The sequence below is a fragment of the Ruditapes philippinarum genome, unplaced genomic scaffold (genome assembly GCF_026571515.1).
Source record: "Ruditapes philippinarum isolate M1 unplaced genomic scaffold, ASM2657151v2 ctg8818_1_1_1_1, whole genome shotgun sequence".
Taxonomy (NCBI): domain Eukaryota; kingdom Metazoa; phylum Mollusca; class Bivalvia; order Venerida; family Veneridae; genus Ruditapes; species Ruditapes philippinarum.
Genome location: NW_026854944.1, coordinates 62,396 through 90,298, shown reverse-complemented (window position 1 = coordinate 90,298; position 27,903 = coordinate 62,396). Strand labels below are relative to the sequence as shown.

Below are 27,903 nucleotides of genomic sequence, written 5' to 3'. Positions count from 1 at the left end.
ACACTTCCAGTATAACATTCTATAATTATATTCTATATAACTATATTCTCAAATACATTAATAATCTTTTCCATATAAAATATTAATCTTTTTTCTATCTGAAATCTGAGGTTTTAACTGAAGAAATATCCGATCCATTCCAGGTAGGAATTTTTGTCAAACATCATGTAAAATGTGATCTTTATTCTTATGTCCTTTTTTCTTGTACAAAAATTTGCAAGCATAGCTGCAGAATATCATATATTTTGTTTTATATCACTGTCTATAGAAATACTACATATGTATTATGTCATATTTGTGTTCAATATAAACCATAACAGTGATAAAAGTTTCCTTTTCTTTTATAATTTTATATTTTAAATTTACTTTAAAGATGAACAAGAACAATAAATTAGAAATGTATTTTTTATTGTAGCATTCATATTTTCACAATGGTGCAAAGAAAAAAGTAGCATAAAAATGTTAATACTTCATAAAATGAAAGAAATTCAAGAAAAAAACGTTACCTTAGATTTCCTCGGAGAAATAAGAAGTTCCAATATTTCCCCCATATAATTTTACAAAGCTGGGGATAAAACATTTTTTGTACATTTTAATGCTACAAAAAAATTTTGAGTGAAATAATCTACAGATAATTGTCGGCAGTTCACAAAAGGCAGTAAAGATGTACATGCTGACAAAATAAATAAACTTATTTTTCTTTACTGTTTTGTAAGTTACTTTTTAAATTTTTTAGAAAATTGATAAAATATTGCCGTAAGGGATAAGGGACAAAGCTCATTTTGTATATAATTGTTTTGGATTATAGGGTTATTAGTACTAATAATCTGCACATTTTCAACAAAAAGCAATTTGAAAGCTATGCAGCTATAGAAATATATAATATAAAAGTTATAGTTTAGAAAACCCAAAAACCAGACTAGGATATTATGATGAAATAGCCTATTTGACATAGCCTGGTGAAAACACCAGTCAAACATTACAAAACTAAGTAAATAAACCATTCTGAAGATTCAGCGCAGCCATTTGTCGATTTGAAATTGAATCAACCAATCAGGAGCAAGAAATTAATGACTGGTTTCTCTTTTCCTTAGATTTGTAACCTTTGACCTAGAACCATTCTAGCACATTAAGGGATTGTATATACAATGGATAAAGCTAGAAGTATGCGAGGATTGCACAATTCAACATCAACACTGAAAACACGCCACATTACACGCACAATATACAATAATTACTATAGTGATCAAAATCATGTATGTTTATATAATATATAATTATCACAGAATTCAAAAATTAACAAATTTTCAGATTACAAAGACTTTGTGCACCATGCAATCATATAAAGATAATGGTTTCTGGTATGCAAAATCAACATCTTTACACATTTAAGTTGATATTTTCTATTGAAATTAGAATTGTCCTTTGGGTACGTCATATTTTATTGATATTCTATAATAAAAACAATAATTATAATAAACTGAATGACTTCATTATAAATTACATTAGGCTAGGATATATAAACAAACAGTTCAAGCAACAATAGAAACAACAAGCCAGTAGCTTGTAAAACAACATCAATATTTAAAGCTTAAAATGAGATTATATCAAAATATTTAACATTTAACACACATCAGTTTTATTAAGTAACACCTACCGGTAAATACCGGTATATATATATTTGAATAAAAATTTAATTAATATTTTAAAACTTAACTGGTTTCAAATTAGGAATGAGCATATTGATATATAAATATTACTGATCTTTTTAAAAAAGGTTTTATTGAGCAAATAAAAAAACAAAAATAGCTGATTTACATAAAAAAAAATAAAACTGCAACACTTAAATAACAACAATTAAGCATAGAAAATTACTGGTAATTCAAGTCATAAACTTAACAAAAAAGTAGGTTTTGTTCGTTTATACCTAGTATAGCTATTTATGAGATTATAACAGAAAACGCAATAAATAAATTTATAATTTGAATAAATCCTTAACTTGCCAACATTTACATGGTGTTATGGATTTATGCCTCAATCTTTAAAACTGGAACAGTCCTTTCAAAAGTTCTGGGATACTGAACTTGAGCTACCAGCAGTAAAGCACCAGGCCTGATGCCGGCCTGACTCAATACTGGTGGCAAGTTAAAGTCAAGCACAAAATAAAACATAAAACTTTAAATATATAATATATTCCATTATATAGAGGTAACAACTGTAAAAGAGAATCTGTAACAAGGACATTGAGCACAATGAATGATTTAAAATATTTTGTCTCCTTTAACTGTAAAATATTCTTGTCAAAATAGTGGTTATGGTTTACAAAGAAAGTTATAATATAAAACACATACTGCCAGTGGTGGTTATTAGAAATACACATACTATACATCATAGAAAATAAAACCAAAGTTTTTTAATAAAAACCTCTAGGAGTGAGTCCTAATTAAAGTTCAAACCCAACTGGCATTCTTGCCATATAACTGCTAAAACAATACCAAATACTGAAAGATTTAGTTCTAAAGAGATCTGTCTGATGAATGTTCAAATAAAATTATAAAATAAATACAAATATTACTGATTTGAAGCCCGTAATACCTTACAAGCCATTGGTCGATTTGAAATTGAGAGCAAGGAATTAATAACTGGTTTCTTGTTTCCTCAGATTTATAACCTTTGACCTAGAACCATTCTAACATCATTTCATATTAGGGACAGCTGATTGTAATATTTTACATTATAAAATGATTGCTATTGTGAAGTTAAATGATTGACACTATCTATATGATTGTTGACTGGCAGGATTTATTGTGTAACCATGGTAAAATATTACTAAAGTTTTCATATATTGTAAATTGATTAAAGTCTTCGATCCAAACTATTAATAACTATCTAACTACATCACTCATCTTACTAATAATTTCAATTTTTCACAAAGTTTCAAAGTGGATTAACTATTCGTACTAAGACTTCCCCTTCTCTATAAACATTGTAAATTCATTAGTGAAATTACAATTGTACTAAATGAAATTTTCAACCTTTAATATCTTAAGTGCAACATATAAAAAATGAATGGCAAAAATGTGAACAAACTTTAAACATGACTATGATGTAAAATCTTTAAATAAGTAACTTGAAAGGAAATCACTATTTTTCTTATCAAAATATAAACAACAAGAGCTGTCCGTAAGACAGCGCGCTCGACTTTTTTATTGCTTGCCAATAAAAAAAGTTTTTGCAGTAAAAGGCAATACAAGAATCTCTGTATTTTTAAAGTGAACAATGGCCATGAGCATTAAGATATTTAGTGAAGAATTATTTTACTGAATTGTGTAACTTGTCCACCAATCAAATAGGCGAGATAAAATGTGAAATATGCATATACTACTGATTTTAATTTCAAGTACAAAAAGAGAAAAATAACTAGTTGTTTGATACCCTTGAATATTACAGCAATGTTTATATGACATAATTTATGGTAAAGTGAACAAGTGGATAGGAATGAATTTTTTTAGATTTTTTAAGTTTTTTAGTGCTTGCCTATAATACAAAACATTGACAGTTAAGGGCCATAATTCAAATAAAATCTTTGACAGAATTACCTTCTCCTGGACATGTTTGGGAATCATGATTGTAAACAAGTATTCCAACTTTCAAATTAATATCTCAAACAGTTCAGTCAAAAAGTGGACTGGTACTAAAAACTTAACCAAGATTCTAAGTCGATAAAAGGCCTTAATTTTTAAAACAAATCCTTGACAGAGTTACCTTCTCTTGCGTACAGATGGGGGTAATGATGTGAAATAGCATTAAAAGTTTCAAAGCAATATCTCAAAGGGTTAAGGCAATAAGTGGATTTTACCCATATTCAATGTATTTTCTAAGTCAAAAAGGGGCATAATTCTGTCAAAAACCTTGACAGAGTTATGTCCTCTTGTCTGTTGATGAAGGTCGTGATGGTAAACAAGTATGGTCAGTTTCAAAGCAATACCTCCAATGGTTTTGAAATAAAGTGAGGTGGTACAAAAAACTCTAACCAAGCTCAATACACTTTCTAAGTCAAAAAAGGGCCATAATTCTGTCAAAAACCTTGACAGAGTTATGTACTCTTGTCTGTAGATGGAGGTTATGATGGTGAACAAGTATGGTAAGTTTCAAAGCCATACTTGTAATACTTCTGAAATAAAGTGGGGTGGTACGAAAAACTTAACCAAGGTGTGACGCCAACGCTAACGCCGACGCCGACGCCGACGCCGGGGCGAGTAGGATAGCTCCCCTTTTCATAGAAAAGTCGAGCTAAAAATAGCAATTTTTTAACTATCAATGAGAATTTATTTCTTATTTCTGTTAATTTTTGCCAAATATGGCATATAACATGAATGTATAAAGAATAATAAAAGAACAAGAATATAGCAAAAATGTAAAAGTTCATAACAAATCATGTTTACCACATTCAACTGATTTAAAAATAACAAGGTTCAAAATATAATGTGTAAAATTGTTTATAAAATAAGTTTAAACAGGCAATTTTATCACAAATAAAAATACTTTTTATCAATGTTTCTGCTATTTACAAAATGAAAAATACTGTTATATATTATATATTGACACTAAAATGGACGGACACACAGGCGTGTTAAGTCTTTACGACATGGCTGCTAAAGGTTGTTGCTGGGAACTGTGTAACTTGCTATCATATGTGTGATCATCAAAAAACACGTCCCGGGCTTGTATACTCCTGAAATTCAAAGTAACGCAAATTGTTTTTGTTAGTTATAGTAAATACTGAATAAAACTCGCTGCCAAGTGAACATTCTAAATTAGCGTACAAAATATGAAGCAATTACAGTAAGTAATTTGTAGTTCATTAATTTGAGCAAGAAATATTTTAGATCAATCTTTTTTAAATGTCATAAATATCTGTCTATTATAGCCAACGAGACAATTACCATTTCAAATTTGAATAGAAAAGCATTCAGGGAACTCATTCTATCAATAAAATTGAAATCAGTTTGATTTGTATATAGAGGGCGTGATGGCCTAGTGGTTAAGGTGTCCAGCATCAGGTCAGTTACCCTTAAATCTTGCCATGTAATAAAGCAACCAAGCCAGCTTACGTAAAGTCATCCTCTACCAAAGAACTGGGAATGTCGCCACATGACCCTTACCGTGTTGGTGTGAATTAAAAACCCAATCAAATAAATAAATAAACAGTATTATTTGTACGACTAACCTTGCTACATATGGTTGAAGTCTTCTTAAGTTTTCTGTAGATTGTATGTCAGGTCCGTAATTGTGAACAGAGGTGCTCTTTGTAAAACCATCAGGTTTCTGGCGCTGTAACCCACCTCGACAATGTCCTTCACGATCTAGTCCGGTCTCTGTACGATCATTGAATCTAAAATCAAACCCAACAATTGATATATACATTTACATATTAATGTCTAATACATTTTACAATACATCATGATTATGCAAATTATATGTGTGCATAAAACATTATTAAGACATATATATTTTCATATTAGCTGTCGAATTTTTACTTCAAACATTTGAATATGGATACATAATTAGGTAAATGTTCTTACATTGACTTTTATTTTAAAGCATTTTTATCTAGTCAATACATTTTACATTTAAAGTATGTAACTTTCAAGAAAAATAAGATTCATCAATTACCAGTTTTGTAATCTTAGTTAGCATTTATAAGAAGCATCAAAAGAGATTTACACTATCTAGGTCTCTTTTTATTTTGCTTACCTGGTCATATAGTGAGTAACAAAACGTTTTGGGTTGTCGTCTGTGGCAACAAATCTATCATTATTCTCACTGTATCCAGACAATTCCTGACTCCCAGTGCCTGTACGACCCAGGCGGTCACACTCTGTCTGAGATGGTCTTTGTTGACCCTTGTATGTGTCCATTATAATGCTGAAATAACAAACAGAAAAAAGACAAAACCATTAATAGAAGTAAGGTTTATAAAGATTTCAAGTGTTTGAAAAGAAAAATTTATGTACATGACATTGTATTCAATAGTAATTACTAGAACTAATTTCGAAGTGACAAAAAGGTTAAGGCACAAATAATAAGCTTAATATTTATGGAAGAAGACAAAAAAAAAATTCATTTTATTTCTACAAAAATATATTATAAATCACATCCTTATTAAAAGGAAACTTAAATTGTATTATAACTAAACTGCAATCAACTGTGACCATGACATAAGAATACAGTGCACTGTTGTAACGAGTGTAATTTGATATCACAAAATTTACTAACGAGGAGAAATTGTTCGGGTGTTGCATATTGAGATATTCTGTTGGATCATTTTTCTGTGTTCTATCAAGACGCAGTTGTGGTACATCTCCAGCCTTGTCATACGCATCGCCCATCACTCTGTGTACATACAGAGGCTTTGACTTCTCTCGTACAAATCCTGAACCTCGGTCTGAACCGTGTGATACTGTAGAGAACGGTTCATCTCCCTATATACAAAATAAACACCTTAATTTAAAATGGCTCATTTCCATAATTCTGAATCATATAGAATAGAAATAATTAAGAAATAATTCCACAGATTTATTTCATGTTACAGTGCTTAAAGCTTTTAGGTCTCAATTATTACATGAAATATTATTGACAAACTAGTTGAAAATGTTTAAAAACTTACATAAAAATAGTTAGAAAATGCTGTCATTAACCTTTGATGCAGATATCTTATTTATTATCACCATTTCCAGAATTTTGTAAATAATAATTAATTTATTAATGTTCTATAATAAACTATAGCCAGTTCAAAGATATAAAAAATTTTTGCATATAAAAATCAATATAAGGTATGATAAATTCATTATATTTTATTATTATATATTGTTATTATAATTTTACCTTTATTATAGAAGGAGGTTTGGAAATACACCGAAAATAATAGGGACGGCATATGCTGTCCCTATGGCAGTAAAAGGGTTAATAGTTTGGATGGATATCTTACCATCATAACCATTCACAAAATTGTAAATAAACGATTAATTTCAGTTCTAACAACAAAAATAGCCAGTCAAAGATAAAAAAATTTGCATTAAAAATCAATACAAGGGGGTCAGCTGAAGAAGTTCCATGTGATATTTGTAATAGAACTAGGTAAGTAAAGGGTTTTACCTTTGGATAAGAAGATGGTTGGAAACTTGTCTTCATGATACTTGGACCTGTTGGCCTCATTGTTGCCCAACCCTGAAAAGCATAACAAATCATGTACAGGTACATTAATTGATAACATAATGTAGAAATCACAGCAATGACATTTGAAATGTGTCTTATAATATCAGTAGTCGATAAAAAATTGAAATACATAAATATTTTCTATTTGAATACATTAAATAGTTCCTTCAGTAATCATGGCACAAATTTAATTAGTATACAATGAGAGAACAGTGAGAAGAATTTAGACAACAATTCAATTGTAATATCTGATATTAACCTTAATGCTGATCCTGAATGTAAAGTCAGTATAGTCATTAATAAAGGAAGGAATAAAAACAGCTGATAAGAATTTTTTCTAGAATGAGTTATATTTTGCTGTATTTACAGGTAAGAAAGTTTTTTGTTCTAGAATGTGAAATATTTTGTTATATTTACAGGTCTTTCATTTTTGTGAGGATTTCCTGGGATGAATGTAATAGGTTCATCATTGTATGCGTGTACATATCCGGAGAATTCCTGCGGTCCAACTGTCTTTCCTGATGTATCCACTATAATATAATGATAGATATTTCATGTCTAGTCAATTATGTTATATAGAGAAAATCTGACTATACAGGTGCTTTAATCAAACTTTATAACACAGTGCTTGTATTTGTAATTTGTTATCTTCAAACAGAAAAAGCATGGTAAAATAGCAAAATAAATTAAATGCATGCATACAATAAAAAATGTTATTATATAATCTATAAATAGCTTTGAAATGCCTTTCCCTGTTTGGCTAACAAGCAACTTTTTGTAAAAAATAACAGGTTCAATATCAGAGTATATTCACTGTTTTTTCCTAAAAATAGATTTTCAGAGTATATTCACCATTTTTTCTTAATTCTATCGCCTCGGTCAGTATTAATTTTTTCAGTACATATCACATCATATTCACCAGCTAAAAAGTCCATATTTGTATAATATACAATATTATCATTAATTCAATGGGAAAAAAATTATAAATTTAACAAAAACAACATTGTGGCAGATCAAAAGTTATAAAATTATGATAAAAAATACCTCTATTCTTTGAAAAATCAAACACTAAAATGTTCTTTTGAAATAAACAAAACAAAATAAAGTTGAGGGGTAAATTGTTCCAGGGAAGAATAACTACAAAAACTACCAATGTCTCCCAAATATTCTACAACTATAGAGATGAAATAACATGCATCATGTACAGATATCTTCCTAATATAATACATGTAATAATATATATAATATACCACTGTGAGGCTAAAATATGTGATATATAATGTAATTTAGTGATAATTCTATTCATATAGTAAGAGAGACAGAGAAAGACAGTGATAAATGGCAATGAAAAAGTTTAATGATACATTATTTCAGTATATTTTATATAATGATAGAAACTATACTATCTTCCTATTGAAGAACAAAAGCTATGTACTGATAAATGAGAAAGAAAATACTGAAAAGAGTAGTACTGATACAAAAATAAAAATCTATTCAGTTTATACATAGTATGATAGTACACCAGATGATTGACTATTCTATAGATGTCCTAGTTATGCATGCTTTTAATTATGCAAATTGTTTCACATCCATTTTATCTTATTTAGATTGACAAGAAAGTCAGCATGTTTAACTTTCTTGAGACCTGGGATAAATTTTAACAGGAAAAGTAAAGGTAGTATTACAGCCTGGAGAAGGCAGCCTCACTCCTTACTGTCATGATAACACAATGACATACAAGACACTCAGTATAAACATGAAAGGATTACAACATACATTACAAAAGGAAAAATGTAATTTCTATAAAGAAATGGAATGATAGTGCTAAATCATGAATGACAATATTTTCTGATAAATATATAGTTCATATATCATTCTTGGTACTTATACAGTTGTCTTCTTGGTACTAATACAGTTGTCAACATCTAAGAAAATTCTTTATACAAGGGAGGTAACAAGTAAGATTAAAGAATGGTATTTAGTAGATCTTCATGGAATATTCTTTTTAATGGAGTCGGTACTGTCACTTAAAAGGCTTAAACTTTAAAAGGCATTTCCATCTATAACTTGTCAACTTTGTTTTGATTTTATGTAACTTGGACTAAAACTCTTTATTTTAGACATTTAGGGCTAACCTTGGGAAGGATTGAAAGGTAATAAATAATATAAATCTACAGCTAAATCTCTATTCCCAAGCTTCTGGGTCTTGTATTTTATAACATGGAAGTCAGAATATTGACGGGAAAATTTCTACAAGATATTGAGAAAGGCAATGTCTGATTAAAGTTGAAATGTAATATTCTGGGCTCAACATTGTCATGATTAGTTACATCACTTCAGTGTTCTCTTAAACTTTCATTATCATATACACAATACATGTATTCATGGTCATTGATGAAGTACATGTATGTTTATGGTTTATCAGTAAATAAATTAATCTTATCATAACTTAAATATTACACTATGACAAAAGTCACCTGTGAAATAATGTTAATCTCAATTCTTTCTAAAAATCTAGAACTAGTTCTCTATGTTACTACAGAACCCTTTGATATCTTCAAGACTTCATTTCCATGGTTTCTGTTCTGTGTTGTATTTTTTCTTAAAAAAATAAATCCTTTTTCAAGTACAGAAGTTCTGAATCATTCATTCTTAAAGTAAAATCCATGAATTTGTAACCTACAGCCAATAAATTAAGATTTTTACAAGTAAGACAAATTTTTAAAGCCTTTGGAATTATAAACGACATTTCAAACATTGCCTTTCTACAGAGAAGTAGGGGAAAGTAAAGGTAAAGCTGTTTTTGTCCTAAAGAAAATGCAGAGATAGTAAAATATGTAATATATAAGTAACATGACAATTTCTACATGTCATTAATAGATAGTTACCATGGTAATAGCTTACACCATCTGCAGTATAATATATATTGTTATAATAACTGACAAGTACATCTTTCATTGTTAGTTTACATAGTAACTATTGTTTTCCCCCCTGCCTACGGAATCAATAAATCCTCTCTTTAAAATTTTAATTACATGTATGTGATTTCAATCTATGCTGTGTTTCATATTAAACATGGGTATTAAATCTAAAAGATGCTTTAATTTATTTGAAAGATTTTGATTTAAAAATAAATTTGCATCACACTTTTAATGATAACCAAGTTCTGTAAGTGGAATAAAAACCTAGCACCATCTAACCCTTGACCTGCTGAAGGTTTTACAAAGGATTTGCACAACTTTGAATATTCCATTCAATATTTAAGGGTTTTAAATATTAAAATGCAAAAATTGTGCTACCAACAGTATAGAGCTGGGTCAGGCTATATGAATGTGCTGGCTGACTTGGCTCTATACTGGTGGCAAAGGCTGATTACTTTTGGTTCCAGTAGATAAAGATGAATAAAAAAACATTCTGCTTTTTTGGCTACAGAAATTATAACTTGGCTATAGGATTTCTTTACCCATGTAAGGCTTTTTTCATAAAATTTTGTATGAAATTGGTTTTCCTAAAAGGATTTTTTAACCAGGTGTAAACCTGATTTCCTGTTTATGTTTGTTATAGTTTAAAGGATTAAACATTCAACAGACAAACTTTTTTAAACATCCCAATCTCAATAGAGTGTATAGAAATAAAAACTTTTTATGGCACTTTCATTTTGAATGATAATGCAAATTATATTGTTAAAAAATGAATAATTTTTAGGCTGTTGATGTTTCACTGAAAAGTTAAAGTGATACAAGATAGGGAAATTCACTCAAAACACCTTTAAAATACAAGATAGTTAAATACATGTACATACTTCTGTCAGGCTGAGCACCAAGGAATCTCTGTTTGGTCTCTGAAAGCATGTATTTTGGACCCTGAAAACAATAAATACATCATACTGTCTTTATTGCAATTCACATTCTATGCAGAGTAAAGTAAAAAAAATATGGAGTCATGTCAACTTACAGATAGGTTGATTTAAAAAAAGTCTAAATGTGATTATTGCATTAATAATGTCAATATTCCTTTTAATTTTAATTCATATTAAAAATAGATAAGTTTCATAAAAGAGCCATAGTTAATAAACATGTAAATTTGTATCATAACAACACACATTTTAAAAAACATAATAAACTAATAAATTGTTTGTCCTAAAGTCCTAAAAACAGATCAACAACTCACATATCCACAGTTCTCCAGCTCTACAGGATCTTTAGCTCTCAGTGAGTGCAGTAGAGGTTTAGACTTGGGTAAAATGTTGGCAGGGGCAGAGGCTGCCCTGGTATCAATGAACACACCCTTTGCCTAAAAATAAAACAATTGAAATATATAAAACAGAAAATAAGTCATTAACCCTATCTTAAATTGACTTGAAAATCAGGACAAGATCATTATTTTTTAGGGAAAACTTCAAAATACGTACTAAGTAAATAGCAAACAGTGCAGACCATGGTCAGTTAGCATGGATGTGTCACTTGATCTGAGTCCCATTGGTAGAAACACAGTTGCTGCGTGCAAGGTAAGGGTTAAAATGTAGCTTTTAATGTTTGTTATACGTAAATACATTTGATAACTGTACAAAATTAACTTAATGAACCATATCTTATGATTTTAAAAGTTTTTTATGCAATGATTACAGAAACTAAAAATGTACTTATACTTATGACATGTATGCATACCTCACTATCAAGAGGAAATGTTATAGGCTTTTGTCTAACAAATCCAGATCCAACCTGGTGAGTGTTGAATGGTAATGGCTCATTGCCTCTATTTTCTTTGTAAGATTGAAAATCTATACTGGTTACACTGCGATAATTTTGAGCACATATATTCCTGAAAATAAAAATGCGATACTTCATAATTTCCCGTAACAGAAAACTTGAGGGCTGAAAATAGACAATCTCTGAGTAAAATCAAAGTTCGTTGACAAAAATTTGAGTCCAGAGACCATGGATTAGTAGGAAAAGACCTATAATTTAAATGATTTCATTAAGCTAAGTAATATTGGGTATTTGAGAATTTTATAACTAGTCCTCAAAATTAAATATATCTTTAATACATATCAAGAAAAATAATTACGCTAAAGCGGGGTTATCCTGTCGGTCTAATCTGTTATTGTAGTATACTCCTGGACGAAAGTTTGACAAGTAGCCAGTCCCTGTGTGATGACCTGATCTTGGCTTGTAGTTTGCGAAATGTTTCCCATATGTTGTAGAATTTTGTGTTACATAAAATTTCATCATATTAGTGTCTGGGCCATGGCTGGCCTGTATGTGTGCAGTACGCGTGCCTTTTGGTAGTCGCCCCATTTTCTAAAGAAAATAAAAAGTAGATTATAACAGCTATCTTACATAACAAATAAATATGATAAAATTAGTTAATCACAGTGTGTGTAATAATGAAACACTGTTTTTATTAACAACCTGATATGAGTACAAATCGTAGTTGTGAAGACAATTTAATTTGGCTTTGCCCTACATTTCGTCCAAAGCCTATATATAGCCTAAATTAAAAATGTCTGACAGTCCATTTTGCAAAAATTTCCTCAAAAGCATTCATTTAGAGTAACTAACTTACGTATGTCAAACAAGTATGTCAAAAACGAAGTTAGATTGATGCTATTAGTAAGAAAAAAATTAATTGTCTTAAAACAGCTTTTCCTACAGCCCTCCTTTTGAGTTGTTAAATTGTTTTATATATTGTCATTAGCATTTAATTATCAATAAGTTCAAACATATCAAAGAATATAAAAACATTTACATATTAAATATTAAAAAAAAGATGTTTTATATAAAAAAAAAGTAGTAGATTTATTTATAAGCTTGGTTTAATTTGTTTCTATATATTATTATGAAGACATTACAATTTCACTTGAAACTATCAAGGGGAGCGGTGGCCTAGTGGTTAAGGTGTCTGCCTCTCAACCCAGAGATCATGGGTTTCAGCCCTATTCGGGTCACGACCATGTTTCTTCATATGACACCGGTACTGGTTGGTTCCAGAAAGCAGACTCGAAAGTGATTAATATAAGTTGTAATAACTTGTTTCGCAATCGAGCTTAATTAAATATGTTTAAACCAACTATCAATACCAAGAGCAAGTTAAACAGGCCTAACCTTTCCAACAGAGTCAGAATTATACTACCGGTTACCTCTTAACTCACATGCAGGACATATGCTGGAACTAGTCCAATATATTAGACGTTACAGGCTTGTTATAGTTTTTGTCGGTCAATTTGCCCAGAAGCAAAAATATCTCAAAGCGAAGTCATATTTATAGGACTAATGCTGGAACCAGCTAGTGACTACAGAATGAATCCTAATTCCCTATATCTATATAACTATTATAATTACACAGAAAGCAATTCATAAATATCAAAAGTTCTATTTACTTTTGCTACCTTACAAGTAAAATTCTTGTTTATCTTTGCAATAAATCTTGTTTATCAAAACAACCATATGCATTTTTATTTTTTTCAAACCTCAACAGTTGGATTTAGTCAAAACCTTCCTACCACATTTATCAACAAAAAAGTTAAACAAGTGTAAATCAGAATTGTTTATTTAATTACCTTTTAAAAACACCAGCTGAACACTTGATTCTTATCAAATATCAATAGAAAAAACTGACCTCAAAATTACCTGGTTAATCGTCGTCACTGGCAACACATAAACTTTCAAGGGGAGACAATTATCGACGACATTTAAACTTTGACGAACGAATTTCGTCTAATATCGCTGCAGGACAGTGTGTCACAAAATATTTTTTGACGGGGACGTTTTAAGGACAAAGTTTATTTTTGTTAAATGGTCATTTCTATTGTTTTCTTTCTAATTTGTAAATAAAGCAGTGGATGGTGACGACACGGAGAAATTATTACATCGAACGATACGATTGCAGCGATTCGTGTTAGCAGTCGCTTTTACATTAACATTTATTTACTTCCGGAATCAACACGTGAAAAGTTGAAAAGTGACAAAACGCAAAATACAAATTTAAACAGGTTTATTACAGGTATAATTTTATCCCAAGTCTTGGGAGGGAATAATTGTGTGGGGTTTATGTTTTACCCAAAAATTTTTCGGGAAATGGACCTCGAGGAAAAAGGAAAAAGGGAAACTAAAATTCCAACATTTTTTGGACCGGGGTTTAAATATAAAAAAAACGTACATTTGATGTCCCTGATCTTCCTTAAATATATAATTTGAAAAATAAATACTTAAATTCTCAAAGGTATATTTGTAATCCTGATTCTACTGAAAGATAATATTTTACATGTCTTTCAATATTTTTATTTTAAGAATTTGACAATATTGTGAACATTCATACTTTTTTTCATATAGAAAAAAAATGTCCCGATTTAGAAATACACAAATTAAAATGATTGTATTTTTGTGCATATACAATGTCAACGTGAAATATAGTTGAAATTCTAATGTTTTATCAACAAATTTTACGAATATTATGAGATTAAAATGATATATTTAGGCTAATATTCTAAAAAATGTTCAGGGAAAATGTCCCTTTCAAGAAAAAATACGCGTCACTACCGTTACAATAATCCAAAGAACAACCTCAAAGTAACTTCCCTTTTCATAACTCTTCATTTGATGACGTAAACAAGTTTATTGGCGCGAATATTTTAAAAGCAGAGAAGATGCCACCAGAATGGCGGACGATCTAGATGACAAAATTAAAGGTAAATATATGCATATAAAACGTGCTTTTTAGTAATATCATTACCGTTATATATGTTTAAGATCGTTGCTTTAGTAACATAATAATATTTTTGCTACTGTTGTTTGAACATACCGAATTAAACTCGTAGCTAGTATAATAGTAAACATTGTGATATAGAGAGGCTCTCCAACGGGGAATATTGTGTTTATACTCACTACTGTTACAATCACTACCGTTACAGAAATTGTGATAGTAGTATGTAACGGTAGTGATATTTGACGTAACGGTAATGATAATCAGATATAAAATTGTAAGTTACATTATATTAAGTGGTATAAATAAGGCATTAAATGATAAGGCATTAAATAATATAAATATATATATAGATATAGAAAATAACACAAGTTTAAATAAATAACGTTTACCATCTTCCTAAATTATATCATCAATACTTTCAGGGTTCAAAGTGATATTGAACAACACTGACCGGTATTTAGGAAACACACAGCGCATTTTTTACAGCTTATTAAATCTTCGAGACGAGGAAAAGGATAAGGATATTTACTGGGGGAAACGTGTTTGCGACTTAGCTCAGGGGTTTTTTTTAGGAAAAGGGGAAGACGCTGGACACTGGTAGGGAGGGGAAAAAATATACGAAAAAAGTCAATTTGGGGAAACTTTATTATGACGTTATTTATACTATATACTTAACTACATAGTAGAGAGTTACAACTATATCTTTTTCCCCTTAAAAACTTTATCATCATGCAAAATATTCTTTGCAGTATAACATATTTTCTTAATATGTATGGTGGTGAATGGTTTTTATACTTCTATTTTTGTATGAAAGTTAATACAGTATAGGTATAATAGTGTATCTGTGACACACTTTAGCTCCATATAAGTCATTTTCATAATAAGAAGTACAAAATATATTACTTTACTAAAAATAACCAAGAAAATGACAATATTTTGATAGCAACTGATTTCCAGAAATAGTACCGTTCAGTACGGGATATAGCCAAGAAAAAAAAATGGCTGCCTCCATGTTGAGACAGTACTTGCAGTTTCCTGCAATGTTTTTGGTTATTTTGAACAACAATTGGTGGTTTATCCTGCATAAAATGAAGAAAAATAATATTTTAAACCATGTAATTATTAAATCTGATCCAGTTTAAAGGAAAATAGAATTTTTTGGGGGAAAAAACTTGGCTATTTACCGAGGGGAAGACGCCGACTATCGGTGTCAATTTGTTAGTAAAAAAAACCTCTGTAGCTGATTGTATTGCAGACACTAGAGACTTAATAAAATTAAAAACAAAACAACTGCATCAATGGGACTCACAGCTAAAGAGCGTATGGCGCGTTGGCGCGAAAAACAGCGGGCAGACCCAGATGCCCATGCCAGATACAAACAAAAAGAGAGAGAGCGTAACAAAAGACGTCGAGAAGAGGGAAAGTTAAAGACAATAGAAGATATGTCAGCTCGTGAAAAAAGGCTCACACGAAAGCGCTGGAGGGAAAACTCTTAATATTACAGACAAAGAAGAAATGTTACAAATAACTTGATTACTCCGCCAACTTCTCCTGAGCATGGATTATATGAAAATGACCAAGGAGCGGAAAATCTTGAAAACAACAGATCAAGCAGCATGAAAAAACGATATGCACGAAAGAGAAAAAATGACAAAGCTAAGTGTTATCGTAAAAATAAAACATTACAAATAAAGCTCAAGTTTCAGGAACGCCTTACCGAAAAATACAAGAAACGATACAACCGTCTTAAACATAAGGTACATGGCATTGATAAGTATGACCCGATACAAAGAACTGATAAAGAAAAAAATAAATTTCCTGTGAAGGCCTTCCTGCTGTACAAAACAAAGATTAACAATATAAGACAACGATACAAAATGGCTAAGACAAATAAAGAAAAAAGATTGATAGCAGGGTATGTTACAAGGAAAAGAATATTAAAGCAATATGGTCTAACTACATTTGCAAATACAACATTAGCAATATCTCGAAGACATCTTGAACAAAAACCACTTCGTAAGCCTAACATAAAAACTCTAAGAATGAAACGAAAATTACACGAGTATTTTGAAAGAGATGATGTTTCGCGAATTACTGCTGATAAAAATGCAACCATCACTAGAAACGGGACAAAGAAACAGATCAGATTTTTAGCTGACGACCTGAAAACATAGCACGCAAAGTATCTATGGGAGAATAATTCAATGTCATACAGTTTGTTTTGCAAGCTTAGACCATTCTGGGTAATCAAACCCCGAGAAAAGGATAGAAAAACTTGTATGTGTAAAATCCATGATAATTTAAACTTGAAATTACACGCTGCATGCAAAGATGGCTTAGTCCAGACAAAAAACCTAAATGTTTTAATCAAAACGATTGTATGTGATGATATAAGCCAAGAATGCATGTACAGAGAATGCAATGAATGTAAAGATAGTAAAATACTTTTAGCCATGACGATGGAAACAGATCTATTGAAGCAAATCACCTGGCATGAATGGAAGACAAAGCGAGAACTAGTCTATGAAACTGAAAACTCAAAAATTGTAAACAAGATTGTTAAACAACAACAACAACAACAACAACAACAAGGTACCAGACTAGTTCTTGCAAAGGAAATAAACGACAAAATCCGAGGGGCGTGTAGGCGCATTTTTAATATGTGAAATCAGTACAAACCACAACAATATCTGCGAAGAAACCTTACGCATGAAGAATTGATAGCACATATTGATTTTTCTGAAAACTACGCTTGCAAATACGCACACGAAATTCAAGCAATGCATTTCGGTGGTTCACGCAACTTCATTTCACTTCACACAGGTGTTGTTTACACTAAAGATAACATAATACCATTCTGCACTGTAGCTGATAGCCCCAGACACGACCCAGCAGCAATATGGGCACACCTTGAACCAGTGCTGAATCATGTTACTGCTGGCAAAAAATACAAACGCATCCATTTTGTCAGTGACGGGCCTACAACCCAATATAGAAATAAACAGAATTTCTATCTTTGGACAACAAAAATTCAAAAATATGGCTTTGGAATGTCAACATGGAACTTTTTAGAAGCTGCACATGGCAAGGGACCTGCAGATGGTATTGGGGCAGCAGTGAAGCAAGCTGCTGACCAAGCTATAATTGTTAAAGAATTAGATATAACATGTGCAAAAGATTTCATAAATTTAATACAGGACACAACGTCAGTTAAATTATTCCTAATACCTCAAGAGAAGATCTGTGAGATAGATGAAGATGTTTCAGAAAACCTATCCCCTTTGCAAGGCACTATGAAAATTCACCAGGTAAATATCTTAATTTTTCAAATACTTGGCATTTTGAATATCTAAGGACTAGAAAATTAGATGATTCAATAGCACACAAACACACATAGACTTATAAATGCACACACACACGCACACACACAAGCACACACACATACATATGTAGCTTAATTATGGCAATAACTAATTTGTTAAAAATACAAAACAATATAAGTAGTAAATTATTTGCATATGAGTAATAAAGTAATACTTATTTTCATATAATGCAGTATACTTACAAAATCAATTTAATTTACAGCTTGTATTGGAGGAACCACATTCATTCACATCTAGAGTGCTGTCGTGTTTCTGTGAACACCCGACCAAATTACAGTGCAATTGCTTCAAACCTGATGTTCACACTGTACCTCAGCTTAAGGTATGATCAATTATTTGGTATATATTTTAAATTAAGATATGACAAAACAAGATAGAAAAAATGGTGACAATTTATTGTGAAATATTTAACTTTTTCACAAACATATTTTAGAATTTGTAAAGGAAGAATGAAAAGTGCTTGCAAAGCATTGCACATGTAAACTCAAGTTATCAAACAAAGTCCCAATATGAAGTTGTCATTATTATATACGTTTGTTGGACATCAACCAGCGCTTTATGATTTTATCATGTTTTCTTCAGGTGACAATGTCGGAACTCGTAGAGAAAAATGTTGATGCTGTGCAGCTGAACAAAGTATCTGTTGTTGAGGAAAATCTAATTGGTCGATATGTTGTTGTACAATACGATGGACTCCCTTTCCCAGGAGTTATTCTTGATGTTGATGAGGACGAAATAGAAGTTAAGGTACAAAATTCTCATTTACCAAAATGCACCAAAATGTGCTCGTGTCTTATTTATATAATTGACATAATTCTAAATTACGTAATAATTATGTATGTACATGTTAATACTTCATATTATTTATTCTTCAGGCAATGCACATAGTAGAATAACAGATATTTTTGGCCTATGATCGATGATGTCTTATGGTATAACAAAGAACAAGTTCTCACACTTCTGACGGACAAACCGGAACATGTTACATCAAGACATTGCCAAATCCCACCAACAATGTGGAAGTTAGTGGCGAAAGAGCTTAATCTGTGAAAAAAAATCTAATTATCAAATGAACATTCCTCTAGGTTTATTACGTGTACATTTAAAATGTATAATCAACTGGACATTAAATGTGCTATATTGCTTCAGTTTCGTTTAAATTGTTGATTTCACTACCGTTACGTGCTATGTAAATACCGTTACGTTAAATCATTACCGTCACGTATGATATTTTCACTTACAAATTAAATTTCAGATGCACTTATTACATAGTTTAAAGCGTTTATATTGCAAATGATTGGATTAATATGTTTTAATTTGATTTATTCTCGAAAGAGACTACTTGGTGTGTTGACAGAAAAAATCTTCCACCACCTTTTTTGCTGAATTTATAATTTTGATAAGTTCATCATGCCCCATAGACTGCAGAATAATATTAGATATATCTCGTCATTTATTTACAATTTTGTGTCTTTAGAATTAATGTTTTTTAAAAACTAATTCTTTATAATGCAATTTGAACATGATTTATTTATTATTTTTTGTTGCGTAACGGTAATGATTTTTTGTATTGACACTTGTTCAAAAAAGGATTTAATCCATTTAAAATGTTTATTTTCAATACAAATTACATTACTGATTTCAAAGTAAAATGTGTTTTCTTGTTAATCATTCCACAATTGAAATAAAGAAGGATACATGTCAAGATGGCAACTCCTTGGGAGATTTTGTACGTTTTTTGTATATTGACCGACGGTCGATACCCAACGTGCATAATTTTACCCTAAATTATGTATGTTTTTTTCGGTACAAGTCAACCCGGCCCCAAGTCAACCCGGCCCCAAATTGGTCAACCTGGCCCAAACCAATGTTATTTCTGGTCAACCCGGCCCCATTTTTTATTATTTATTTTGCTTTAAAATGTAAACACTTCTCAAGAAATAAAATAAAAATTAACAACAAAAACAATATCAAAAGTTTAACGATGATATCTTTTATTATTTATTTTATATAAAAACTAGCAATATTAACAAACAAGCAACACATGCATATTAAGAAAAAACTAAACTTTCTTATTGACATATCATGGAAAAGAAACCTTAATGTGTTCAAATCATTACTATGTTATTGTATGTTAAAAAGAAGAAAAAAAATAAAAGAAATTACCAAAAGCACACTAAGTAAGTGTTTCTATTAACAGTTTTTAAGTAAGATTAATTATAATGATGCTGCCATCTATCACAGGTATCGCAGGTCACTGCTTCCTGTCTGTCACGCACAATATATCCACAATCAATACAGTTATCAGTCATAATGACATACATGTAAAGTGATTTAACACAAAACACTATCATTTATTCAAACACTTAGTAATATACCAATACTTTTTTTACACAGTAAATATTCTTTGCAAATAAGTTAATAAAAAACTAAACAAATATTAATTATACTGATGAACGTATTCAATAGAAACATTTAAATGAACTGAAAAAGATTGTTGGAAACTTAATTTATACAAACCTTTTAACTCGAAATTCTGTGCATTTCTTCCAAATTATCGCATTAACACTCACGAAACATCTTTAATTTACATCGAATCACGGATTTATATATGTAAAAGTGATCGAATAAAGACATAAAAGATACTAGCAACTTATTTAAAGGATTTGTTTTTCACAGCTGTATACCTTTTTGTTAATTGATTGCTTTAAACTGTTTGATTATCACATCTGAAATAATGTTGATGTAGATCTACATATAATTGTTGGTGTTATATAATTATTCATTATCACTATTGCGTATTAATGTCTTAATCGGCGCAATTAAATTTACCAACACTTTTATGCCAGTTCATGTTTTTCTTTTTACTTTTGTTCTATAGTTAATGATATTACATTAATAATTAATCATTTTTATTCCATCATACAACAAAATGTCCTGAATAGTTTTCTTTGAAAATATATATTTTGGGGCCGGAATGACCGATTTTGGGGCCGGGTTGACCAATTTTGGGGCCGCATTGACCAAAAAAAATTACTGTGGGGCCGGTTTGACCAATTTTGGGGCCGGGTTGACCAATTTTGAGGCCGGGTTGACTTGGGGCCGGGTTAACTTAGGGCCGGGTTTTAGAAAAAATGATAGAGTTAAATTTTAATGAAAAACTTCAAAAAGTTAAAAATAGTATAGGATACTGGAAAAAAAGAATGTTAACACCTATAGGAAAAATTACTGTTGTTAAGTCATTACTCCTTCCTTTATTCACTCATTGCTTTACAAGTTTACCAACACCTAATTCAAAATTTTTGAAAACACTTAATGACTTATTTTATCAATTTATATGGGAAGGTAAAGCAAAGATAAAGCAATCAGTAGTTATTAAAACATATCAGGAAGGTGGTCTAAATATGATTGATATTGATAGTTATATACATTCTGTAAAGATAAAATGGTTTAAAAGGTATGTTAGTAATAGTAACAGTAAATGTTATAAGCTAGTGATGGCTTTATTCAATATTGATAAAGTGTTTAGCACAGGTAAATTGTTTTGTAAATTGACAATTGATAAAATTAAAAATGCTTTTTGGATAGATGTTTTAAAAGCTTATATGATTTTTACAGATAAACTTTGTATAGACAGTTTAGAACAAGTGTTACAAATGCCATTGTTTTACAATCATAACTTGTTAGCAGGAAATAGATACTTTTATATCAAAATTTTTTATGAAAAAGGAATCAGATTTGTTAATGATATTATTAATCCCCAAGGCGATTTTGTAGATTTAACTTACTTAGAGCAGGTGACACAAAAACAAGTAAATTTTTTACAATATCATAGTTTGAAAAAAGCAATATTATTATATACACAAAAGCTTAACATTTCTATTTGTAAAGATTTTATTAATGTTCAATACCCAATTATGAGTTGTTATATAAAACCTATTTTAATTACACAAAATATCAAAAAGAAATATGTTTATGAAATTCTAGTTAGAAATCAAGATGTACCAACATGTCAAGAAAAATGGAACTCATTTTTTACAAATTTTGATATAAATTGGAATTTAATATATAGTTATGTATTTAAATGTACCAAAGATTCCTATATTCAGTGGTTTCAGACAAGAATAATTCATAGAACTTTAGCAACCAACTCACTTTTATTCAAAATGAAAATTGTCAATAGTAAAATGTGTATTTTTTGCAATTGCCAAGAGGAAACTCTGTTGCATTTATTTTGGGAATGTCCAAAAATTCAATTGTTATTTCAATATCTGAAAGACAAGATAGATAATTTGGATGATAATTTTAATTGTAAATCATTTATTTTAGGTTCTGAAGTTAATGATTTTAAATATGATATTTTGTTTTTAGAATTGAAAAGATATATTTATTTGTCAAAGAGAAAAATCGTGTTACCTACAATACCTGGTTTTAAAAATAGTCTTAAATTGGCGTGGAATATTTACAAAAATACAAATTTGACCAAACATGTAAATGAAGGATGGCAAATTGTAAGAACTTTAATAAACTAATAGGCTACACTAAATCAATTTACCCCAAACCAATATTTTTTGTTTGTTTTGAAGCTGTTGCATAATACATTATCATACATAATTGTTATACATATTATATGAAAATTGATTGAATGTTTGAATATAATGTATATTATAATTATATAAAAAAAAACAAAAAAAAACTTAGGGCCGGGTTGACTGTTATCTCCCTTTTATAATTATAATGGAAAACGACACTGTTCCCAACCAAAATGAACAGTAGTTTTCACATTTTCTGACATTTGAAAAATTTTACTATAATTTAATAAAAAAAAAACTACTGTCAGATATTTTACTGACAGGGTAAAGAAAATTATTATGCCCATCTTAAGTTTTCTTGGAAATTCGGTCCACACCAGTCAATAAGGTTCCATTTACCTAATCAGTATGTGTGTGACAGTCGGCATTGGCTATAACAATAGTTGATCTCCTCATAGAGTGATAGTTTTTAAAGAAGGTGATGTGCATTCCTGTTTCACACCTTGTTAACAGCTGCCGTCAATTGCTGGACTGTTTGCAACAGATTTTGAAATGTACATTAATGTTGACTCATATAGGTTATAATAACAATGTGTGTTCTACTGGGTTGCACTGTGACGAACATGCTGGCCAGCGAGGAACATTATTTTATGTTATTGTGTTGCAGGTGATCCAAAGTGATGCATGTGGCATGTTGTGTAGCATTATTGTGCTGCATTGTCGGTCCCTAACATTGTTGGAACATTGAACTATGAAAGAATCTAAAATTTGATCAATATATCATCTTACTTTTATATAACCTTAGCAAACCAATAAACCTTCTTTGATTGATTGACACCATTATACAGTTAAATGTATCATGCATTTGACATCTGTAGACACTCATGTTACATGCATTGCATAAATTAAATTGTTACTTGTCTGTGACTCTAAGATTGGTGTTATTGGAATAAGTAGTAGTAGTTAGGAGTCCTAAGAAGATGTTGACAGTGATGTCTGTTTAGAATGACACAATGTTATGGTCAGTAACATTGTTAGCTTAAGGTCTTCAGCGTACCCATTTATATACTATGACATGACGTGAACGCTGAAGATAACCCCGTAGGGAAAGTCCACAAATAATCGTGCCAGGAATCTGACACGCTCGTATTCATTCATCGAACATGCCATGAAGTAAAGTGAAGCATACCTTGATAAAACTATATATTATCTGTTGATAAGCCAAGGATGGACAAATAAAAATCTTATTACGGACATAAACTACCTAATAGTTTCCGACAGGTAAAAAATTCGGCACTTGGCCGCCATATTGCCAAAATGTTTGACCACGTGATAACGAGATTGACCTTTACGAACCCATGTGCAAATATCCATCTTTACGTTGATTCCAAAGGGGGCAAATGTCTAATGATTCACTTTTAGAGTGTAGGTAAATGTCCTGGAGGTCAAATGTTGTTTTATCACCGATAGTATATTATAAATCAGCCTTATGTGCCACTTGGCATGAAGAGGATAGTTAGTTAGTTAGTATATTATAAAACTTTAAAGTATAATATCAATGTAATGTTTCACTTGCAGACAAACATGGATTTTAATGATGATGCTCCAGCAGAAGAAATTCCAAGTGGTGGAGAAGAGGTAAATGTGTACATAAATTAATTTGTAATTGATTAAACTTACCTACAGTGACTACAGTTTTATTTTAAGGACGTTATATATTCTATTTACAACATGCCAAGTATAAAGAAATTCTGTTTAATAGTTAAATTTTTGCCAATATGTCTGTATGAAAACTCCCAAAAACGTCTTTTAGATCTTCCATGACCTAGTGGTTAAGTAGGCATAGTTCTAATCTCTCTCAGTATTGAAAGAAGATTTGAGCCGCGTCACGACAAAACAATTAGTGCGTTTACGACCAGCATGGGTCCAGACCAGCTGCGCATCAGCACAGTCTGATCAGGATCCATGCTGTTCGCTATCAGTTTCTCTACTTGTAATAGAGTTGGTAAGCGAACAGCATGGATCCATGCTGGTCGCAAACGCACTATGTTGGTTTTGTCGTGAGGCGGCTCAATTATTTTGTAGTTTGACATTTACAGAGAAATTGGTAATTACTGGTTTGTTACCCAGGAAATCAAGTTAGGTTGACGGACAGCCAAAATATGACTTAAAAGATGGGAGGAAACATTTCTGATAAAAATTCAGTGCAGCTTTGTATGATGAAAAGAATCATTCACTTGTAAAGTATTTTTGTGTTCATTATGCATATTGTGAGTGTATTTTATAAATATTTTACAGGACATAACAGATGACCGAAGACACAACCAATTATTGGACGCGCTCTCTTCTCTGGATGGCAAGAAAAGGTAACTGGTCATACCTTGATGTTTCTTTTTCTTACATGGTAACATTCTATACATGTGAACCATGTTAACACCTTGAGATTTGAAACTTTCTTATGACCTCACTAAGGTGATTTATCTATCTGTACATACTTAGTTGTTATCTTTTAATCAGGGTTTTCATTATGAACAGATTGACGATCCATATAACTGGTTAAAATAGGTTTTATTTCAGCCTGTAGATTTAAATACCCCCCTTGACCACATTGGTTGTTTTTGTTGGCACATATGTTACCTCACATAAAAATGAAAACCCTGCCTTGTTTGATCAATTCAAAACAAATAAAGCTTTGTTTATGTTACTTGATAGGGACATTGACAATGGCCAGTAGATTACAAATATGTGATTTTAATGTCATTTATATATTTCCAGGTCACAGCAGCACTGTGTTATATCCTTGTTCGGTTAATAACTTTAGAAGTAATAAGCTTTGATTTAGTTAAGGCAAATTGATGACCCTTAAGGATTTTGAGGTTATTAGGTCAAAGGTTAAAGTCAAAAGTCTGCTTGTTAGCTTGAAAAGAAATAAACTTAAGATTGTTAAATTTGGTAGGGACATTACCAAGGTCTTAAGGTAAAGGTTACAGTGACACTTGAAATCTTTGTCTAATTATTAAAGAGAGTTTCCTAAGTGATAGGTTTGTGAAATTTAATAGTTATAATGCCATTATAATACCCCAACCAAAACATAGTTTGTTGGGTGGGGGCTATATAGGAATCATTCCATCCAATCGCATTTCATGATCATCTCAGGAATAGGTTTCGCCTCGGTCAATATTAATACTTGTTATTAATCTTATTCTTATTTAATGTTTAATAATCAAAGAGGTTAGTTAAATTTCTTGTTAAATACCTTGTTTGTTTATAAAGGTGAAATATGTCATGTTTTATTGTGATTTCAGAAACAAACTTTCACAGAGGACAGTGATCAGCAATCAAGTCTCAGAATTCAACTTCTCCTCCAGTAAAGGTAAACATATACACTGTAGATTTATTTATTCTCAATGTTTACTTTTGCATGTATGACAAACCGTTGCAGTATGAAAACCAGTTCAAGTCATAGTTAATTACTGGGTTATGTGGCAGATAAAATTTTGTTGGTGTTTTCGGTGAAACCATGTGTGGTAAACAAAATGAAACCATTGTGAATCTCAATTTCATTACAAAAAAATTACAAGCTTGATAATATCAACTTAAAGGCTGAAAAGTAACCAACACAGCATGGTACTTGCTCTTTGCTTGTTGTTTGCTGCTTGACTTAACAAACATTGTGTCACATTATATAAGTAAATTGTGTTGTTACAGACAAAACCAGTGTTGTCAAACTTCATGAGTTGGTTGGTTCCCTAAAGGAGAGTACAAGTCATGGAGAACTGAAGAACCAGCTGAGAAATGTTTCCAAGAGTAAAAAAACTGTGTCCACTCCTCTACCAAAACACGAGAAAGAAAAGGTAACTCAAAGTAGTACTTACATACTAATTCATTATTTTGTAAGACATCAGTGGTCCAGCTTTAATTTTCAATTGCCTCCTTTAGAAAGGAAATATTGTGAGTTAGAATTGAGTTATAAGAATTGTTTACATTGATGTTTGATAGTTTTGTTATAAACTGATTGATATCATTGTTATTAAACAGTATGTTAGCACATTGAAAATTACAAACCTATATTGTACAAGATTTTGTGTGTGACATGACCTAAGATTAAATGAAATTGTGTCAACTTTAACATTACCTAAAGTTAATTTGATAACACTGTTGTCGGTTAAAATTGACAGTAACACTGTTGTTTAATGAGACTGACAATTACAATATTATTTATTTAGATTGACAGAGCAACAGCCTATGAGACAACATCTGGAGAAATATCAAAGTGGGATCCTATTGTTAGAAAAAACAGGAAGGTATGTATAGTCTTTGTTTAGTTTTTCAAACGTTGTCTGGGAAATGTGTGTACTCACCTATATGTCATAATATGTGATGAAATTGTAAAATGTCTACTAAGCTACTTGTGAAGGATGTTAAATAAAAGTGTAGGGGTAAAGATATGTTGTTAATATTTCAAAAAAATAATAAAGATATGAATTCTTTAAACAATCATCATGGCTACTGAAGTGAAGAAGATTTTCATCTCTATTTTGATTAATAATAATAAAAAAGCATTTTAAGACTAATAACTTAGACAAGAGTGTATTATTAAACCATCAACTTTAGAACATATGTTTACATTCTGTACCATTTTTGTCACAAACATTTTACAGGCAGACCAGATACAGTTCCCTCTGGAGAAACCAGATTTTAAGATTGTTACAACAGACCAGCTTGTGAAAAGATTTCAGGTATTCTTATCTCTGTGATTTATGTCTAATAAATAAAAAATAATGTTTAATAGATAAAAAAGAAAGTTTTTGTTTGCTGTACAAAAAATAAAAATTACACATATGTATAGATAAATAAAGTTTGATATAGTAAGTGATGTGCAGAAAGTGATTGTACAATGTACTGTATTTTATTACATACTTTTCGGTGGTTTATAGAAATATATCAGTGATATAAAACTGATATTTTCAACGTTTTAAACAATTTGATAATTTCACTGTTTTGAATTAAAGCCCCTTTTGTTGTTTCAGTGAAATACCAGCGCGCACAGTACTGGAAACCAACTT

At 30.6% G+C, this 27,903-nt stretch overlaps 2 protein-coding genes across 5 annotated transcripts in view; one reads left to right on the top strand and one right to left on the bottom strand.

Annotated features, from left to right (window-relative positions):
* Positions 1-391: 391 nt before the first annotated feature.
* On the bottom strand, positions 392-13,971 carry LOC132741553 (stabilizer of axonemal microtubules 4-like). Of its 4 annotated transcripts, none has more exons than XM_060729747.1 (12): positions 13,848-13,971; positions 12,286-12,518; positions 11,886-12,039; positions 11,389-11,511; positions 11,021-11,081; positions 10,107-10,127; positions 7,636-7,748; positions 7,159-7,230; positions 6,280-6,485; positions 5,758-5,928; positions 5,231-5,395; positions 392-4,735 (listed from the first exon to the last, which is right to left on the bottom strand). In XM_060729747.1, exons 2-12 carry the CDS (start codon positions 12,513-12,515, stop codon positions 4,642-4,644), a joined length of 1,410 nt encoding a protein of 469 aa, XP_060585730.1. In that variant the 5' UTR covers positions 12,516-12,518; positions 13,848-13,971; the 3' UTR covers positions 392-4,641. The 4 variants fall into 4 exon arrangements, with proteins under 4 accessions (XP_060585730.1, XP_060585729.1, XP_060585728.1 ...); XM_060729746.1 differs by having other exon boundaries at positions 13,837-13,950; XM_060729745.1 differs by having other exon boundaries at positions 13,778-13,895.
* A 125-nt stretch (positions 13,972-14,096) lies between these two features.
* Positions 14,097-27,903, top strand: part of LOC132741554 (uncharacterized) — a 35,882-nt gene continuing 22,075 nt past the window's right edge. Inside the window, exons 1-7 of the mRNA XM_060729749.1 lie at positions 14,097-14,220; positions 24,416-24,475; positions 25,136-25,203; positions 26,143-26,210; positions 26,546-26,691; positions 27,064-27,141; positions 27,499-27,576. Of these exons, the coding sequence (XP_060585732.1) occupies positions 24,422-24,475; positions 25,136-25,203; positions 26,143-26,210; positions 26,546-26,691; positions 27,064-27,141; positions 27,499-27,576 (492 nt within the window). The 5' untranslated portion in view covers positions 14,097-14,220; positions 24,416-24,421. The remainder of the gene's footprint in view (positions 14,221-24,415; positions 24,476-25,135; positions 25,204-26,142; positions 26,211-26,545; positions 26,692-27,063; positions 27,142-27,498; positions 27,577-27,903) is intronic.